Here is a 15,511-nt window from a genome sequence, read left to right on the forward strand (position 1 = left end):
GGGCGTGACGTCACCGTTAGCGCGGTAAGTTCGAGTTTGTCTGTCGCTGTTGTGAGAGGTGAGTGTGTTTAATTCCACAGTTCTGTCTTTATTTAATCGAGATATTAATAAATATGACAGTTAACACAATCTACAACTCTAATATGAACGTAAGACAACATAAAACGTCCATGCTGTGCGTTATGTAATTCGCGCGTGATGTTTAGAATAATAAAGGCTGTGTTTCTGGATGTTTAAATAACGTTAAGTTAGTCTATACTAACAGAAAAGTAATACCATTGTACATTGTTATTGTTACGTGGTTGCTAATGCTATGTAGCGCTAAGGTGTTTTTGGTGGTTGCTTGGAGGCAGATTAACAAATATGTAACGTTACACTAAAACATTATTTTCACGATTTGTTATCACAACTTCTGTTGTCATATCAACTTGGATAATTAATGTGGTTCAGATAACATACTATTTTGAGTTTCTGTTGATTAAACCAATCTCAATTGTATTAACTAAAATTCTTAATTTCAGTGAGCTCAATTTTAAGGCAACCAGTTTACTTACTTTTTTTAAGTTAAACCAGCAACAGTTGTGAGGGGTTGCTAGGCTATTGTGAAGATGTTAGGGGATCACTAAGGGGTTTGTTATATAAATCTGATGTGACATTTGACTTTTATAGATTATATGCGTAGTTCTTCTGACTGTATTTTTTGTTGTTCAGCCAACAGCACTTTGAGTAATGGACATTTCTGATCATCACATGACTGAAGTTGGCATCATCCGCCCTGATGTGCACATAGAGGTTCATGTGAAATCTCAGAGGTATTTCATAAGTGAATGAACTGAATAGGATGATTTAGTTGTTACAGAATGCAAAACATGACAAACAATTTTTTTAAGTCATTAAAAAAGTTACATAATCAGATCAGTAGTTCATGCACATGTGAGCACTGTTTCATGTTGATATGTCTATATTTGCCTCTGCATGATTTACAAGGTATTAATATGTGTTTGCAGCACAGCCAAGAGGTCTGACGTGAGGACGCATGTGTTGTCGCTGCTGGATCGACACAGCTCAGTTTTAAGGTCTTTCAAGTGGACGGAGTTTGATGATGAATTTCTAGCCAAAAATGTGGAGTCAGTCACCATAGGAGATGAAGCTGGTCCGAAAGTAAATACAGTTTTTTTCTGCTTTATATTTTATATGCTGATTTTTTAAATGTGTTTCAAGGGGGGTTTTACGTCATTTTTCAGTCTGAATCCTATGGATGTGATATTTCTTATATGTTCCGCAGCTTGTGGATCTGAAGGTTCACAACCTCTGTATCCATGTTTTTTCCCTGAATGATGACAGTCCGAGCACGCTCACTCTGGAGGAGGAGGAGGAGCTATCTGCTGCCAATCATTGGCTCCTCCCAGCTGGTGATTATCCATGACACGCCCCTTTCAAGCACATTCACAAATTCCTGCCGTAGTTACGTGTTACTACATGTACTTACTATAGTAATAACAGTATGCATAATTAACCCTACTACATGGACTTACTATAGGGTTAGGGTAAGATTAGGATTTGGTTAAGGGGTTAATTGCATGTAATTATGCATAATTGACTGTTATTACTATGGTAAGTACATGTAACATATGTAACAAGGACACTGTAAAATAAAGTATTACCCCAAACCCTAACCGTAACTCTATAGTAAGTACATGTAATTAATTAATATTACTCAGTACTTATTTGAGTAAGTATAATGTATCTACGGCACCTTAAAATAAAGTGTAACCAATTAAAATTCAGTTGTTATTTACTTGTTCCAAATCCGTATGCTGTTATTTTGTGATGATTTGTTAAAGACTTGGAATATAGTGCATGGACAACTGTTATGTTTTTTTGTGTGTGTCCTTTTTGGGGTTTGGCAGTTTAAATCTGCATCTGCTTTTATTGTGTATCAATAGCAGCTTAAACATTCTGCCTAAGATTTTGTTGATGTTTATAAAAAACATTATAAATATGTTTGAAATGACATGGGGGCATAAAACAATGACAGAATAATAGGTAACACTTTATTTTACAGTGTCCTTGTTGCATATGTTACATGTACTTACCATATAATAACAGTAAATTATGCATAATTACATGCAAATAACCCTCAACCAAATCCTAATCCTACCCTAACCCTATAGTAAGTACATGTAGTTGCTTAATATTACTCAGTACTTATTACACTGTAACATTGACATCTTAAAATAAAGTGTAACCGAATTATATTTATTTTTTGCATGATCTGTTCCTATAAAAATGGTTAATTAATCGAGTTAATGCTCCTCTGTGTTCATCTCTGTACCACTGGGTTATATTATTTAGGATATTTTTCCAGGGTTCATTCTTTCCTGTTTTTATGCTGAACATAATATACATTTTTCCATACAAACACATATTTACTATCAGGAGAAAACAAACCTAAGTATGTCAGAGCTCATTGTAATATTTCTACTCCTCTGAGAAAATTGTTTTATTCTGTTGATACTTTTGAAAAGATGTTTGATCCAAGTCTCATCTTATTCAGTTTCTGTTTTAATTTTTAATAACTCAAGTATTGTTTTCGCCATTAAATAGGAAGGAGCCAAGGAGCTGGCATGACTTGAAAACTAATAAAACATTGTTCCAGAGAGTTACATGTGGTCTGACCCATGTTTAAGACTTACAACATCTTCATATGTTTCTTCATGTCTTCCAGCTGAGTTTCACGGCATTTGGGAGAGCTTGATTTATGAGGACGGCATCAAAACACAAGTAAGACCTGTATATTCACAGTCATCTTGAAATTATTTGAAATAAATCAGCAGAATTATGCTTGTTAGCAGAAGTAGGTGTGGTATAACCAAAATCTTATATCACAGTAGAGGTCATATGATATATATTGCATGTTGCATAATGCATATCAATATATATTTATGTATATTTATATTAATATTTGGTCCATTTCCCTGGAAAAGAAAGATTTAAATCTGTCTGTCTGTTAAAAGACTGTCACTTTTTGGAGTACAGTAGCATATTTGAGCTCAGAGCTAAGTGACTAAAATCTATAAAACATCAATTATAATTGTATAACAGTGTTTGGGACACATTATTCTCCATATCCTGCACACACAGTATATCTACAGCAGTATAAGCAAGCATTATTGCAAAATCTTTACCGGTTGACACATTTCAACCGTTGCCCATCCCTACTTGTGGGCATCCCATAACATGATCTTTCTCTTACTTTGGTCTCCAGCTCTTGGATTATGTTTCGACAACAATTTTCTTCTCTGACAAAAATGTTGACAGCAATTTAATTGCCTGGAATCGTGTCGTGTTGCTTCATGGTAAGACAATAAAAGCTTGATTGTTAACTCAGCAATTTCTGTCTTTATTGAACGGCTGCCCATACCATGTTTATACAGTTGCCTTTCTCTCATAAACCCTCAGGGCCGCCTGGCACCGGGAAGACGTCTCTATGCAAAGGACTTGCTCAGAAACTCTCCATTAGACTGTCTGGCAGGTGTGACATCATTCATAAAATAAATAAGGCTGCTGCTGAACGTACTGTATTCATCACCATTGTTCTTCTTCACACATTTCCTCAGGTACGCGCACAGCCAGTTCGTGGAGATCAACAGCCACAGTCTCTTCTCCAAGTGGTTCTCAGAGGTACAGCTTGATCCGTCACATCCATAGACTGTAAAAAAAATATGGACGTAGTGTCCGTGACGTCACCCGTAGGTTTCTGAAGACCGTTTTTGAAGCCTAAAGTGGCCGTGGCCGACCGTCGCCATCTTGGCAGCGCGTCACTCCTGAATTTATTTATTTTTACAGTCAGACAATTAGCTGAGGTAACGTGACGGCTAACAAACAGCAGACAAACGGCTAGTGATGACTAATGACCACAGCAGCGGGAATCCACCTGTCACTCAAAAGTGGACACACCCTTAATTATGCAGAACTTTAAGGCTTAATATAATGTAAACGGATGAGTTATAAAAAAAATCACCCCCTTCACAGTTGTTATGAACGGAAAAATAAGCTATATAGACCAAAGCCACTTTTTGCACCAGGCTGTAAACGTGTTTTAACATGGGGGAGATGCAGATTTGACTCCCTTCTGCACCCAGCCTCAAGCGGCCAGTCGATGAATTGCCGTTGAATTCACTTCCGTGTTGGTTTCAAGAGAGAGACAGGGAGGTTGCCGCTTGGTCACATCTGAAACACTTCCTCAGATCCATGTCTGAAACGCTGTGAACACATGTGCCTGTTTTACAGAGTGGAAAACTGGTGACGAAGATGTTTCAGAAGATTCAGGAGCTCATTGATGATAAAGATGCCCTGGTGTTTGTCCTAATAGATGAGGTACTCTCCTTTTAACATCATTAATGTTAAAATATTAACATTAATATTCCTTTAACCCTCTGGGCCTCTTCGGTCAGAAATGACCGTCATAGGAAATGAATGGGATATACGAATAAATCTGAAAAAAGAGAATTTTTTTGGTGGTACAAACTACAAATCAGCCTCTGTGTTGAAAAAAGTGCACACTAATGTAAAATTATTGCTATCCATTCCTTTTTTTTTCTTTTTTTTTTTAAATTATCAAATACAGAGTAACAAAAATGCTTTCCATGTGTTCCCTTTCTAACAAATGGTTAATGTTTGATTGATCATAATGCAAAATCTGATAATTCTGTAACAAAAAATATCTACACTTGACAAAAAGTAGTCTTTTAGAATGTCTAAATATGATGTATCTAATTGCAAAACCTAATAAAATTAAGAAATTATGTCTAAAAAAACAACAACGGGGATCCAAAAGCCTCTCTATATATTTATATAAATATTATATATTTATATTACTCAAGTTTTAATTTTTTTAATGCCTCTAGATGGATTTTAAAGGCCTTCACTCTATTTTAATGTGAAATATTGCTTTTATTGGAAAATAACAATATTTATATATTTATTCTAATGTAAAAAATATCTCATAAAAATTATAAATAATGCATAGTATCATAAAAGCGTAACTTTTTTTTTAAATAAATAAAAATATATATTATTGAACAAAAATATATTACATTGATTTTCCTGGGAAAATAAAGTTACATTCCAAGGCTTTGGCCACTTTTGTCCGAGAAGGAGCCAAGTGTGACCCCTAAGGGTTGAGTCACTCATGTCATTTATTTAGTTGCAATGTTCAACGAAGCCACTTAAACCTGTCTAAGGTGGATTGTTAGCCAAAAAACTGCTATCCACTGGTGATTTTGGTCAAGTCTGATTTTTTTAGTGGGGTTTTGGGCGCTTTTTGGCCTCCCAAACCCAGCTGTAACCAACTAAGACAATCAGACCACTGGTTTATAAAAGCAATAAACCCTGGCTTTACAGTGTTATTACCACAGTGGAGAAGAGAGGCCATAATCTCTTTTACCCTGGTGAAACGCTGTCATTCAAATCCTCTAATGAACCATAATTTGATTATAATTGAGTCTGAATGATAAACAGTCTTGTGGTTGATTTCAATTCCAGTACAATCATTCATAAGCAGTTTTATGAAGGATAGTGTTTTACAGTCTGAATAATGAATGTTTAACCTTCAGGGACACAAACATTAATATTCACAATGTCTTCTTTTTCACTTTTTTCCTTTAACTTGTCTTTAAGAAACCGTTAGTTATATATATATATATAAAAAAAACATTTTGTGTACTCAAAATTTGCATCAGGGTATAATTTGGAAAAATGTTGCAAAATTGCAACTCTGTTATGTTTAAATATGCAAACGAGACATTATCTATTTAAATATGCACTTATTTGTGGATACATTTCCATTTTGTTGACTTATTCATATAAAGTTTTTACAGAGGAGATTTTGAATGTGTTTTTATATCTCCATAAATCATAAAATACTGTCAACAGGCAGAAAAAAATCACCATGTTTTTAGGAATAAAATTAAATAAATATGCAATATATTTTACCACTGTTTTTTTAATACAGTAAGTGAACATTTTAATTTCACAACACTGTTCAGCACACAAATGTATTTAAAGAATAATATACTTCTACCAATAAGGATACAGTCATGAAAAGTTAAGTAGTCAATTTAAATACTGTAATAATGTCAAAGCATGCTTCAAATATAGTAATTTTAATACCACTTAATTAAAATAAATATTATATCTCTGTGTGACTTGAGAAAGCTATGATTATTTTATATGCATTTTTTCCCCCACCAAAACTTGTAATAAATTGCTTGCTACTGTATATATACCCATATTTAGTGAAAGTTAGGTATTATTAAATTGCTTTATACATTGCAATTCTGCTCAGCTGGATCATTGAGGGTTCAGTGATGCTTGTTTGTCAGGTGGAGAGTCTCACAGCTGCTCGGAGTGCATCTCAGGCGGGAACAGAACCGTCTGATGCTATTAGGGTGGTCAATTCTGTCCTGACCCAGCTCGACCAGATCAAACGGTCAGTTTCTCTTCATCTCTGCTGCACTTTCATCTACAAAGGCATGCTTGAAATCAAAATGACTATTAACTTAATGCACGTTGCCGCTCTTATTGTGCATTATTCATTTTCGAGGTTATTGCAAATAAATAAAAGTCTGTTTTTCTAGTCTTTCATCAAAGTATAATAACCTGTTCTGCCATATTTTTCCTTTTCGTCTGATGCCATCCTCTTTTTTGTACCATTGAATAACCTGATCCGAATTATGGAAGTTAAATTGGGGCTTCCTGTGCAGTTTGTCCATTCATATTCATATAAACCTAGTAGTGTTTCCTTGATTCAGCCACACAAATGTGGTCATCCTCACTACATCCAACGTCACGCAAAAGATCGATCTGGCCTTTGTGGATAGAGCTGATATAAAGCAGTACATCGGCCCACCGAGCGCCAGCGCCATATTCAACATCTATCTGTCTTGTCTGGAGGAACTCATGAAGGTGAGTGTGTGTTCAGCTCCACTAACTGATGAACGTCTCCATTCCTCCACTGAGATTGAGATTTGATCTTTCCCTGCAGCGTCAGATCATCTACCCCAGACAGCAGCTGCTGAGTTTGGAGGAGCTGGGAACCATGAACTTCATGGAGAGTGACGTGACCCATCTGAGCTTAAGCCTGAGGAACATCGCCCAGTGAGTGTTTGCTGGTGACGCAACCAGTACTGAAAGTCTTTGAGAATTGATATCTTTCACAAGTGTCTCTTTCTGGACAGGAGGAGTGTGGGACTCAGTGGAAGAGCCTTGAGGAAAATCCCATTTCTGGCTCATGCGCTTTTTGGAAAGGTACTCGTCATTGTACAATGTTATGTGATTTTTCCACATATAAGGGGTGTGGTTGGTCTAAAACCCAAAAGTGTGGTAAGTAAACCTCGACAGGGTGATCAGGACGGCCTTGCATCAGCCTGAAGGGGTTTATTCTGAGATAACAACATTATCCCACTGATTACATGGCTGCTTGCCACACAAGTAAATAATTAGATGCGAAATATTGGCTTGAGTTGAAATATTTTATTAGCTATTTAAACGCAAAGCTTCCGCGGAGAAAGCAGTCAAACTAGACAGAAATTTAAGGGATACGTACCGTAATCATGCCACTTATTACACAGCATTTTGCCATATAAATAATTATGGGGATAAGAGATATTGATGTGAGATGAAACCATTTTAAAATCTTACCTGTTTGTTATCTTATCAAGTGTACAAAACAATCATTGCAAAATAATGGCAGCAGCTGCGTTTGTATGAAACGAGAGAGCGAGACTGCGATACCCGGATGACATAATTAAATAATTGTACTCAAAATATTGATTTGAGTTTTAATATTTTATCAGCAAAACATTCCTCACAAGCATAAAGCGCCGACTTCAGTCTCTTAGATGAGTCTGTGTTATCAGTTTTCACTGGTTGTCATCAGGGGATAACACACCACTGGATGGTGCAATTGACCAATCAGAATCAAGTATTCCACAGAGCCGTGTAATACTGTAATGCATGACCTTAAATGCTTATTGCTGTGATGAAAGGATGCATTTTCAAAAAAAAATATATTCATAATTAATAATAATCAGAATAAACAGTTCTTAAATAAGTAATATAGTTCATTAGTCTAATTCTAGAAAGTTTATGGTTGTCAAGCAATTTAAGACTGATGAATCGGGTGAAAATTTTAACTAATAGATTTCATCATACTTCCCCAGTTGATTAATTAAAGTACATTAGGTAAATTGTTTTGTATTACAAGTTTTCTGAAAAGTTATTTTAAATAAAATGTTATTAGGGATGAAATGTTCTATAAATCAGCCGAATGACGTATGAACTGTAAAACATAGTAACATAGAATATAGATATGAATAAAACTGTTAGGTTTGGTGTATGTAAAGCTGCTGAAGTGGAGATTTCTGAGAAAAAAAATCACGCCTTTAAAGATATGTATTGTCATTGAAATCTACAGATGCAAATAGATAAACCCCCGGTTTCTTGTTTGAGCCGTTTTAACTGAAAGCAACTTGAACAAACATATCTTAAAATGTGTCATTGTCATTGTTTTGTCTCAAGATGCACACCAGTAATGTGTTTTCTAAGGCATGTTTATAAAAGATACTTAAATGTCGTAATTGAACTAAGGCCTAATCCTGGCTTAATCTAAACCCTGTCTGTGAAACCAGGCCAATGTTTAATAAAATAAACATGTGAATGACGTGTATTTAGGTTATTTTCTTTCAAATAGTCTGAAAGAGTTATTGCAGCAAAATAGCACAAAAAATCTTAGATTTGATCAGTGCATGAAAAAACAATGCTTTGAATATACAATTTAGTCTTTGTTTTTGTTGTAATCATGTCGTGTCTTGTGTTTCCAGACCGCCACAATGACAGTCGAGAGTTTTCTAAAAGCGATGGGCCGCGCCGTGGACAAACAGAGACAGGAACTGGCGAGTTTGGTCAACTGTGTTTGAGCTGAAGCAAACGGACGTTCTGCTGTTGAATCGAAACGGTTTCTTGTTTTTTTTGTTTGCTAGTTCAATATTCCTGCTCTGTTCACCAGCTTCATCCTCTGAAAATGTCCTAGAACAAACCAGTGTTGTTTTATTTCAAGTTTGAAAGTTTAAAACTGCACTTATCCATACGAGACTGTCATCTTCTAGGTGACATTTTTCAATTCTGCATTCGTAAGCTGAAGTTTTGGTGTCCTAAATCCGAGTTTATAACATGCACTGTAGCAGCTGCTCTCTGCATATGAAAAAATGATGTTCTTTTTTATGTTTAGTTTTTATATGTGTATATATTTAAATCATTTGATTAAAATGAGAAAATTATTCATTCCTTTTGTTTTTTGTTTTTCTGAATTACAATTAAAATGTTCTCACAAGAAAAAGGTTCTATATAGAAGATGAAAGGGTTCATTTAAAGTGCTTCATATAGAACCTTTTAGGGGTTCATTTTATGGATTTAGTTTTTAATCATTTTTATGAATTAAACAGCTTACTCATAAGCATACTTTATCACTAGGAAAAAATTTAATAACTTTTAAACAAAGTATTATGCAACCATTTAAGATATCCTTAAAGAACTTCTTATAGAACCTTTTTGGCTTAAAGAGTTCTTCAAATTGAGTCAGGAACCCTATGGTTCTATCTATACAGAACCCCACTGAAACTTTATTTTTAAGAGTCTAATTCGTAAATTGCATCCAAAGGTGCAACATGCAGGGGAAAAAAAGGAAACTATTAGAAACTATTTGAAAACCAATTCAGGATTGTGTGCTAACAGGCTTTATTCACACTGCATCCAATTTTGATTTGGTTTTCAATTCTAGTCTTGCATATCATTACGCTAGAAGTTTGTACAAATGAGATTTCATGATTTAATTTAATTTTGCAGTGTTTGCTACTTGTTTAAGCAACTTGTTTTGTTTCATTTTAATGCATTAAAGTTATAAAACACGTGTGTGTTTATTCACACTCGACTTTCTCACAAGATGTTTGACCTTTGCCGGTAAGAAACCTGTTTGACACCATATTTAAAGCGGCCTGCTTTGAAATGCTGTTTGGAAAGTGTCAGGTTGTGAGAATTTGTTTTATGAGAATCCTAAAATCACAAAGAGCTGTTTGATGTGTATCATCACCCGACGATACCGGATCAAACAGGTAAACACCTGCGAGCCGTCATTGTGCAGGTATCTGTATCGCATTCCTCTGATATGATGTGAGATTAAAATGTGTCAGGCTACAGACCAGATAAACAGACACATAATTACAGTGTCTGCAGGCTTTTTTCTCTTCCTGACAGTTCCTCTTCCAAAAACACAACTGCTGAAATGTAATCAGTGGAGGAAGAAAAAAATCCTCAAAAGCCTTATTGTTGGAGAGTTTTATACCAGTTTTGTGGTTAGAAACTGCCAGAGAGTTCCTAAACAAAGCAAACAGTATAATACAGCTGCATTTCTATCTGGCTCCAAGCACTGGAATATCAATAGAGCTGCCAATAGTAATACATTAGTTGAAGAGTTAATAGACTTGTGGGCAAGTATCATACAACAACACAAGATGTTTGGCGTTCAAGGCTGTTCAGTAGGATTGCAGAGAGATATATGAGCTTTTGTTTGAAATAAAAGAACGATTTATGCTGCTTATTGGCAAATCAGTATTGCAAAAGCTCTTTTCCCTCATGCAAATGCAATATGCTTTCATCTCGTTTTTTTTTTCTCTCTCTCTCTCTCAAGCTGATTGCATGTGGAAAATGTTCCTGTGGCAACCGTGCATGAATTACCAACTAGAGTTTTGCATTTTCTGAAGAAAGGGGTTGTTGACTGGCTCACCTAAAAACAATTTTTTATTTTTTTGTGCTCAACTTAAACATTAAATGTCATCATAAATGTCAGTCTCTTTATGAAAGTTGTGTTTTTTTTTATCACAAACGTCAGTCTCTTTATGAAAGTTGAAAGTTGTGTAGACTTTTTTTTTTTTTTTTAAGTAGTTTTTAACAGGTGCTTCAGAAATAAGAGATTAATGACGCCAGCTGAAAAGTAAAGTTGTTTCAGACTGAGGAGCAAGTTGCATTTTGATGAGATATTAAAAGATGTTTTCTGTAAACATACAGTCGCTCACAACAAGACCAGGAAAACATGCATTAAGAAATCTTTTTGATTTCATGATGGCTTCTGGAGTTATTTGACCTTGAGCCCTGCTGAAATCCTTTAATCACTCAGGCCTGATGTCACGCACACTGCTTTGGATGCATTTGTTGAATGACTAACTTACTGTGATAATATCAACAGGAAAGAGAAAAAAACAAAGCATAAAGCTGGCTTTAGATTTCACCGGCGGTGTAACTCAGAGACGTTAAACCACAAAGCTGGCACGGGTAGATAGTTTGTGAAATCCCAGTTAAAGTTTGTGGAATATGTTGAACAACAGCTCATGCATGTTGAGGAGACAGTCATAACAGTTACACAGATGAGCAATCATCTGTATAAAACAATCATTTTGAACTTGGTTTATCCAATGTTCAAATTTACGTTCTGGAAATGTATGCAGGTTAATGCATTTGTAATTAGATAAAGCCTAAATTGCATATTTAAAAATAACATTTCAGAAAACTTGTAATACAAAACACATGTCTAAATGTGATTTCCCCCCGTATTCATTCACCTGTAGTGTCTTTCCTAAAGTAGCGCGAGTCATGTGTGTGTCAGTAGAGGGCAGCAGTGATGCCGAAGGGGGCTGGTCTGAAGGTGTGCGTTTCTCCCGCACTTCACTTCACATCTTCATCTTCATCTGCAGTGCAGCAGAAGATCATCTCGAGAGCTCCTGCGACGGATTCTCTCCTTCACTCTTCTGCGGTACAGACTCGCGGTGAACGGGACTCTCCGGTGTCGCGCGCTCAATGCTCGTGCTCGCATGTTTCCGGAATCTGCAGGATTTGACTTTTCATTTCTCTGAACGGGATACAATGTAACAACTGAGACCGAGAGATGCACGACTTCTGTTAACTACAGCTGCGATACAATGGGGAAACTTCACTCAAAACATGGTGAGTTGTACATCTAGAAGTGACATAATCTCAACATATTTGTGTTAATATGCAAACGCGTGTGTATATGGACGATTATTCAGTGATTGGAACTTTTTAGGATGACTTTAGTCCTAAATATATAATTGATTTCAACTTTTTATTTTTTCTTTAATGACTTTTTCTCAATTTTAAAAGTGTTGATTTATATGCAGCAAAGGTAAAAAATTCCCAGTTTGTATTATTATTATTGTTGTTGTTAAGTTTCTTTTTGTTTGTTTTTTTTGTAAATGTGAAGTGACAGAGTCATATTTCTGACAGAACACAGCATAATAAAAGTTTTAAATTCAGAAATGTCATTAATATAAGATTTTTACATATGAAAGTAGCGTCGTTAGGTATGACCAAATGACGGACTGATAAATGATCACTTGTGTAAGCAATTCAAAGACGTGCAACTTTTTTCCCTAAAAACTGGAAAATGTCATTACCGATAATGATCAGATATTAACTCCAGCACAACATAAATTGAACAGTTTGAAGAAATTAACCAAAACATATCATGCATATGTCATTTGAACACATACTTTGTCAATCTTTGCCATGCACGCTCTTAAAATAGACATTTTTCAAAATACATAAATGTTATTATAAATAATGCTCAGATTTTTGTCTTTGCTATTCGGATGCAGCTTGCAAACGTCGGGAAAATCCTGAGGGTGAGATTTGCTTTTGACACAGTTTTCTTTCTATAGTTAAAATGAACTTATTAATGGCTTAGAACATTGCCCAATGCTTTTTCAAATCCATTTTCAGGGGACAGTTTTGTTGTGAATGGCTTTATTTCAAGAAGAGGAGTTGAAGAAGGGGAGAGATATGGCACATCTGGCTCCAATCTGAAAGATTACAAGGTAAGAAGCACCTGTTTTTTGTGCATTTGCTTTCTTTAAGCATCTGAAACCTTCTTTCCAACCTTCTAACTGAAATCAAACATATAATCCGACTGTTCTACATACACACTATCTCTGTGCATCATACAAATAGCACTTTGCTCGAGACACTTGACTAATTTCAATTAAATTTCCAGAGAGTATGTAGTTTGCATGTTGCAAAGGTAACTCTGTGTTATTCTAATAAGCAAGAATACACAGAACTAATACTAAGAAAAGGTTTTTTTTAATCACTGTTTTGAATGACTGCAGATTGTTGAAGCTTTTTCCCTGTATCATAATTGACTTGCTCAAGAATCTAGACTGGATCTGCACCAGAGAAGGAGCAACTTGCGGTGAGCCTTTGCCATCTCTCTGCCAAAGACCACATTCCCACTGATGAGAAATCATCATTACACCGACTGAAACAAACAGAACAGAGTGTGTGTTCGCAAGGCCATGCAACGACATGTCGAGCTCCTCGTGATGGCGAGAGCTGCTTTTGTTTTTGTCGTGTTTGGCAGCGGGACAGCTTCGCCGTGGTTGTTCTTGATGGGTTTTGACAGCCCTTTCCCTGCGGTGGGACTGTGACATCAGTGCCGGGCAGACGGTTGGTGATTGACAACTGTATTAACTAACAGCTGACAGTCTCGGTTAGTCCTGGATGTACGGTAGCTCACATGCATATGTCTGTGTGAACTGTGTCGAAATGTACAGTGACTTTTGGGAGTGTCAGTTGTTGATGAGTAATTTCACTAATTGTGATCGGTTGAGGTTTCATCTTGTGCAAACCAAATTGTCTCCTATTATGCAGTTTCATTTATGCTCTTCTCCTCCACCTAAGCAGTTTGTAAGAGCTCTTTCTCTATTTTCTGACATTTTTCCTCATGGCATACGTATGTCAGGAACGCAGTTCTCTTCATATTGCACATTTGAAACTTATTTATATAAAACAAATCAGTATTGTGAATATTGCAATGATTTATTACACTTTTTACTTGCTCTTGTTCAGGGAGAGATGTTTTGATAGTGTCTCTCTTTTTTAAACTTCAGTAAAACACTCTTAGAGTTTGTTTGATTAATTTTTATGAAATATCCATTTCAAATAATCAATTCCAAAGTCAAACTCAAACATTTCCGAAGATTTATTTAAATTAACAGAAATTCACAAGAATGACTCAAACATGTTTGTTTGATTCATTTCTTTGGATGAGTTCAAACTGTCCATTTAATATATATATATATATATATATATATATATATATACATAAGAGTCAGTCTCAAAAATATCTGAATTGCTTTATTGAAATGGACAGATCATGGACAGAATGGTTCAGGACAGATTTAAACCATCTGTAAAAAGTTTGTTTGATTCATTTCTGTGAATGACTTTAAACTGTCCAGTTCAAAATTCAACCTTAAAAATCTTGGAATTGATTAATTGAAAAGGACAAATATTCTCAGGAATGAAACCAACTATAACCAGTTTGTTTGATTCATTTTTGTGAATGAGTTCAATCTGTGCATTTCACTGAATCAATTCAGAAGTCAGTTTTACACATTTTGAATTGATTCATTGAAATGAACAGAAGCCGATGTGTCTCATTATGTCAGACTCTTTGCAATGCATAATTTCAAATAGCGTCGCGCTGAAGGACGGCATAGTATAAAGACTCTAACTGATGATTAACCTGCCCTATTAGAAGCCTTATAAAAGTTGTTCCCTTCATGAATGGGAAAGTTATTTGGGAAAATCTGACAGCAATCTTTAGGGGAAACCACCGGCGGCGCAGGGTACGTCATATGTCATTAATGGGCAGGTCCAGAGTTTGATTTAATCAGAATTTTGGCTCTGATTTGTGTTTTGTCAGTCGTCAAGTACCTGAAAGAGCCTTTGAAACTGTGAGCAGGAGCACTTTTGATTGCTGATAAGACAAACCTGGGTTGTTTATTAAGGGTGGATGAAGTGCAAGACGTCTGTATAATTAAGGGCACTTTCAAACTAAAGAGCTTTTGGTGCGGATCCGAGTCCATTTCAGGTCAGAGTTTGGTAAATGAAGGGTCAAACTCTGGATCAAACCATCATTGAACTAGCCTTGTTGTCTAACGTGTTGCAGTTTAGATCACAGTAAGCATTGTCTTGTGTTGCCATTTTGCTTTTGGATTTTCATTGCAAATTAATCTCCAATGTCCCATAATGTGCATATGTATAAGCAAACAAAACTAATGCATGTGTGCTAGATCTAGGCGATCAAGTTTCTCTGTCTAATCTGCTATTTGTGATTTTTTTTTTAAACATCATAATCACAGATTTGTGCTGTCATGTTTATTCTGCAGTAAACCGAATCCGCGTTAACAACATCTTGATGAGTTGCAGGGATGAAGAGTCATTGTTGTGGGATCAGAGCTGGTTTGATTGAAGGTTTTTTGGAGTTACTATATTTTACTTCTAGTGATTGGCAGTTGCAGCAAGTAAGCTGTATACCTAGTGTTACACGAATAGTTCACCCAAAACTAAACATTTTGTCATCATTTACTCATCCTCA

The 15,511-nt window shown here is 35.7% G+C and overlaps 2 protein-coding genes across 2 annotated transcripts in view; both read left to right on the forward strand.

Moving 5' to 3' along the window:
- Nucleotide 1: 1 nt before the first annotated feature.
- On the forward strand, nt 2-9,344 carry trip13 (thyroid hormone receptor interactor 13). The gene is made up of 14 exons (XM_084088227.1): nt 2-58; nt 712-812; nt 1,008-1,161; nt 1,286-1,412; nt 2,729-2,784; nt 3,269-3,359; nt 3,463-3,535; nt 3,621-3,684; nt 4,294-4,380; nt 6,387-6,493; nt 6,816-6,969; nt 7,049-7,161; nt 7,242-7,311; nt 8,886-9,344. Exons 2-14 carry the CDS (start codon nt 730-732, stop codon nt 8,979-8,981), a joined length of 1,275 nt encoding a protein of 424 aa, XP_083944353.1. The 5' UTR covers nt 2-58; nt 712-729; the 3' UTR covers nt 8,982-9,344.
- Nucleotides 9,345-11,756: 2,412 nt separating this feature from the next.
- nkd2b (NKD inhibitor of WNT signaling pathway 2b) overlaps nt 11,757-15,511 on the forward strand; it is a 42,324-nt gene continuing 38,569 nt past the window's right edge. The window contains exons 1-3 of the mRNA XM_084089286.1: nt 11,757-12,057; nt 12,729-12,755; nt 12,853-12,947. Of these exons, the coding sequence (XP_083945412.1) occupies nt 12,033-12,057; nt 12,729-12,755; nt 12,853-12,947 (147 nt within the window). The 5' untranslated portion in view covers nt 11,757-12,032. The remainder of the gene's footprint in view (nt 12,058-12,728; nt 12,756-12,852; nt 12,948-15,511) is intronic.

Source organism: Abramis brama, assembly GCF_963993115.1.
Source record: "Abramis brama genome assembly, chromosome: 17".
Classification (NCBI taxonomy): domain Eukaryota; kingdom Metazoa; phylum Chordata; class Actinopteri; order Cypriniformes; family Leuciscidae; genus Abramis; species Abramis brama.